The sequence below is a fragment of the Ipomoea triloba genome, chromosome 3 (assembly GCF_003576645.1).
Source record: "Ipomoea triloba cultivar NCNSP0323 chromosome 3, ASM357664v1".
NCBI lineage: Eukaryota > Viridiplantae > Streptophyta > Magnoliopsida > Solanales > Convolvulaceae > Ipomoea > Ipomoea triloba.
In genome coordinates this window covers 16379195-16384258 of record NC_044918.1, presented here as the reverse complement: position 1 = coordinate 16384258, position 5064 = coordinate 16379195, and the positions used below count along the sequence as shown (strand labels likewise).

General features: G+C 39.4%; 1 protein-coding gene across 2 annotated transcripts in view; it reads left to right on the top strand.

The window, feature by feature from the left end:
• The window catches only part of LOC116014415 (transcriptional activator DEMETER-like), a 12266-nt gene that overhangs the window by 4548 nt on the left and 2654 nt on the right, over positions 1 to 5064 (top strand). The window contains exons 5-17 of one of the 2 annotated variants that reach the window (XM_031254466.1): positions 247 to 636; positions 976 to 1066; positions 1169 to 2166; positions 2275 to 2543; positions 2656 to 2735; positions 2832 to 2916; positions 2985 to 3076; positions 3149 to 3217; positions 3342 to 3378; positions 3491 to 3573; positions 3925 to 4455; positions 4769 to 4805; positions 4898 to 4955. In XM_031254466.1, coding sequence (XP_031110326.1) covers positions 247 to 636; positions 976 to 1066; positions 1169 to 2166; positions 2275 to 2543; positions 2656 to 2735; positions 2832 to 2916; positions 2985 to 3076; positions 3149 to 3217; positions 3342 to 3378; positions 3491 to 3573; positions 3925 to 4455; positions 4769 to 4805; positions 4898 to 4955 — 2820 coding nt within the window. The remainder of the gene's footprint in view (positions 1 to 246; positions 637 to 975; positions 1067 to 1168; positions 2167 to 2274; positions 2544 to 2655; positions 2736 to 2831; positions 2917 to 2984; positions 3077 to 3148; positions 3218 to 3341; positions 3379 to 3490; positions 3574 to 3924; positions 4456 to 4768; positions 4806 to 4897; positions 4956 to 5064) is intronic. The other variant, XM_031254467.1, reaches the window with a different exon arrangement.

Genomic DNA, 5064 nt, shown 5'->3' with positions numbered 1-5064 from the left:
TCCCCCCACACACACACACACACACACATATATATATATATATACATACGTAATCGACCGCACGGGAAGGCATGGCCGCACCTAAACTCTACCCCCCCCCCCCCCCCCCCCCACACACACACACAAAAGCCCCAAAATGATAATGATGATGATGGTAATAGGGGAAAACCCAGATGGAATGTCTGGCTATCACATTAAGTATTCATGCTATGAGACTTCTAATTAACCATAGCAATTTTGGTGCAGGCCCACTGGAATCAGGGGACTATACAGTTACTGTTGATATACTTGCATTGCGACTGGAATGCCTAGCTATCAGTGACAAGAGGAATAACTTGGATATAGAAGAGCAAGGTGCACTTGTTCCATACAAAGGAGATGGTGCACTTGTTCCATACAAAGGAGATGGTGCACTTGTACCATATGAAGGATATGATCTTGCAAAAAGTCGAAAGCCACGGCCTAAAGTGGATCTTGACCCAGAGACAAATAGACTTTGGAACCTCTTGATGGGGAAGGAAGGAAGTGAATGCAATGAATCAATGGATAATGACAAGGCCAAATGGTGGGAAGACGAAAGGGAAGTGTTCCAGGGACGGGCAGACTCATTTATAGCTAGAATGCATCTTGTTCAAGGTTAGCATAAATTCAGCATGCCAAAGATCTTGTAGTCCACTGATATTGGCTTTGATATCTTTCCAAATTTAAGTCATTGGAACTGTTAACATCACATTTTTCTGTGTCACACTAGCTCTTGGCTACAGATTAGAATGCCCTTCTCTAGTTGAGCCACTCATTTACATGCCTACATCCAAAATGAAAGCAAAAAAGATAGAATGCTCATTATTGACCTACTAGTAATTAACTAGCATTATTTTCACCGATGTGAACATAGAAAAGGACATTTGCACTTTTGACCTTCTAAAGCAAAATATATTATGGCTGCATACCAAAAGACAATTTTAATCTGTGCAGGAGACAGACGATTCTCACGATGGAAGGGATCAGTAGTAGACTCAGTAATAGGAGTGTTCCTCACACAAAATGTGTCAGACCATCTTTCAAGGTAAATCCAATGACTTTAACATTTCGAAAAGAACTAAAAAGCAAAATTGGAGACCACAAACAAAAGTTTTATAGTCTCCTATGTCTTTCCTTGTGTGTGTAGCTCTGCTTTCATTTCTCTCGCAGCCAAGTTTCCCCAGCAGTCAGTGATTAAGGAAACAGAAGTTCAGGTAATAGATCCAGATGGCACTATCTCTTATCATAAGAGCATACTTAAACAGCCAGGGCATAATCACAGCTCAGCAGCATCTGGTGAAGCATCTGACCTCATAATGAAAAATCTAACGAGAGCAAGAGAAATTCATATACCAAATGAGAAGAATAGAAGAATGGAGGAAGAAGTCATTTCATTGCAAAATTCATCTGCGTCTTTCATTCTTCAAGCCAATGAAGAAATCAAATCAAGCACTGGATCCAACTCAGAAGCTGAAGATCGATTAAGTGGGAGTAGTCCAAAGAATGGACAGAATCAACCAGAATTTTCTTTACAGACTGAAGTAACTGACTCATTCCAGGAATTTCAGCATTATGCTATGTACAGTGCACTATTGAATAAGACGACAATGCCTGGGAATCAGCAATCAAAAAATCCAGTTAGTAGCAGAGAAAATGGTACACTGGACAGGGGCAGTACTGAATTTGATTTCCCAATCAATTCTAATAATCAGTGCATAGAAAATTCAGCATTCACTTTCAGTAATCCCTGGTTACTGATAAAAGAATACTCCGACACACAGGAAACAACCTCTGACTATGTTTGGAAAGAAAATGCATCCTCTTTACATTCAGTTGCTAATGGAACAAACCTAGAAAAAAGTGCATATTACTGTTGCACAGGCGTCGAATATATTGCTCAAAATACAAGTACTTCAACTTCCAAGGAAACAGAGGCCACAATAGTTCAAGCCTCAGGAGTAGACCAAGATGCATTTTTGAAAAAGAAATCAGAGCACCTAGTGAATGAACAACCGCATCCACAGACTGGACATATTCAACATTTTGCCAGCAGTGATCAACAGGAAAGGTCCAAAATAAGTCAACTGGACAACACTTATAAGGCGTCCTCAAACACTGCTAAAGGCCATGCTAAACAACAATCAGGTGATGCATAGGAAATTCCTGATAATTGTGGATAAATTTTTTTTTCTCTAGGAAAGTTCTGTTGTAGAAAAGCTTAAATACTTACAAAATACAATACAATCACTGCAGAAGGGAAAATACATCCTGACAAACTGGCTACTGAGAACGCCATAAACGTTTCAAATGCAAAAAAGAGAAAGACTGAAAAGGAAAATAACAAGGTATCTGATTGGGATAGCTTGAGGAAGCAAGTGCAATATAAGAGTGAAAAGATAGGAAGAAGCAAGGACACAATGGACTCGCTGGATTATGAAGCACTTAGACGAGCAGAGGTCAAAGACATATCTGCTGTTATCAAGGGAAGAGGAATGAACAACATGCTAGCAGAGAGAATCAAGGTGTGCATGAGAGTTCACTATTCTTTTTAAGATTTGAGATCAGGATAAGGGACCCACACCTGATAACAGAGAATACCCCCTAAAGAAGTTATTTTTTCTGCACATTGTGCAGGATTTCCTTAACCGGCTGGTTAGAGATCATGGAAGTATTGACCTGGAATGGTTAAGACATGCGCCACCAGACAAAGTAAAGTGAGCATTGTAGAATAATTCAAAAAACTTGCTAATTTATCTTGCACCATAACTTCCTACATCATTCCCTAACTTTTTTTTTTTTTTGTATTACAGGGAATATCTACTAAGTATTCGAGGACTGGGCCTGAAAAGCGTGGAGTGTGTGCGCCTATTGACACTACATCATCTTGCATTCCCAGTAAGTTTCATTTTCCTACTTCAGATTACTTGGACATTGGATCTTGCACTCAAAGTTGAATTTGTTAGGTTGACACAAATGTTGGACGGATTGCTGTACGATTGGGGTGGGTCCCTCTCCAACCACTTCCCGAGTCACTCCAGCTGCATCTCCTTGAGATGTAAGTAATATATGTGGAATCCTCTATTTCCAGAGTTTATCTGCTATGTTGAACGTACCATGTTTTATACAGGTATCCAGTACTGGAGTCAATTCAAAAGTATCTATGGCCCAGACTCTGTAAGCTGGATCAGAAAACTCTGTAATTCATTTAACCTTCAAAATCATTATTTCCTATAAAGAAATTAGCTTTTTACCAGAAGTAGACTAAAAAGAACTTTTGACATACCATTCATGTCACTCACTGAGGTACTCACTAAGTGCAGGTATGAGCTACACTACCAAATGATTACATTCGGAAAGGTACAAATGTTGCATACCAGTGGAGTTCATTACTGTCCTCATTCGAAATATTATGCACACCTTGACCATAATGGTGTGTGCTTCTTTGCTAATTTCTGACCTTGATTTGCAGGTTTTCTGCACGAAGAGTAAACCAAACTGTAATGCATGTCCAATGAGGGGAGAATGTAGGCATTTTGCAAGTGCGTTTGCAAGGTTAGAGATTCAATATAATTAATTACACACGCATCTAGCTCACTACTAAAGACTGTTTCAATCAAATAGAAAAATGTTGAGATCGACAATGAAAAAGGGGCACTATAGGCTTAATTTTGTTATTTTCTGTCACTTTTCTGAGATGTGGTAACTTAATTGAGTAACGTGATATTGGGAACAATTGCACAGAAAATAATGGAACGACACACACACAAAAGACTTTGGAATTTGAATCACCTGCATGATGTTGAAAACTTGGAAACCTTCATCCCTTAATTCCTTTTCCATTTAAATGAATGCACTACAAGAGTGCATGAATATAACATAGTAGCGACTGCGTATTACCTACAGTGCAAGGCTTGCCCTTCCAGGGCCAGAGGAGAGAAGTATCGTGAATTCAGGTGCACCTATCTCAACTGATGGAAATTCCGCTGCCTCATTCAAGTCTATGCCACTTCTCCTAGGAAAGCCAGGAGATCGTACTGTAAGCTCAGCTGATGCATTTGAAGCTAGTTACATGTCCTCTCTCTTGAACAAGCCTATGCCACTACCTCCAGAGATAACTAGCTTAAATAGAGAAGCAACAGAGTTCATTACAAGCAGCTATGAACCTATTATTGAGGAACCAGCAACACCTGAACCAATGCCAGAAGTTTCAGAAAGTGATATTGAGGATGCATTCTATGAGGATCCTGATGAGATCCCTACGATTGAGCTCAACATCAAAGAATTCACAGCCAATCTGCAGACTATCTTGCAAGAGCAGAGCATGGGAATACAAGGTGATATGTCCACAGCTTTAGTTGCTTTGAATCCAGAGGCTGCTTCAATCCCTACACAAAAACTGAAAAATGTGAGTCGCCTGCGTACAGAACACCAAGTGTAAGTTTCTAACTTCTTGATAAAGTTTCCAAGAGATGACATACCAATTCCAGAAGAAAACAACTCGAATTGAATGAACTTCTGTACATTTAAAAATCATAGGAAAACCTTTACAAGAATGTCAGATGCTGGAAACATGCTGGTAGTAATTAACAAATCAATCAGGCACTCAATCATGAGGATCAGCACTTAACCAATGGCCTTCGTAGAACATCCTGAAATTGCCATTTCATCTAAATGAATACAATCACAACTAAGTCATATAGAGCATGTCTTTTGCTGTTTGTCGATAACTTCTATAATCTTTTTGCAGGTATGAACTTCCAGATTCACATCCACTTCTTGAAAGGGTGAGATATCAATCTTCTCTTTCCTTGAAGTTAAATATTTGGTTAGACAACACTAAGCTTGAAAACTGACCCTACAACATTTTAACATTCAGATGGATAGATGTGAACCTGATGATCCAAGTCCATACCTTCTAGCTATATGGACACCAGGTAAGCATGTTTTGATGAAATTCTATTTGATTTCATGTCTCAAAACGGGTTTGCACTATAACTTGTTTTGCTTTTGTTTCCTTTTATCTTTCCCCCCCCCCCCCCCCCC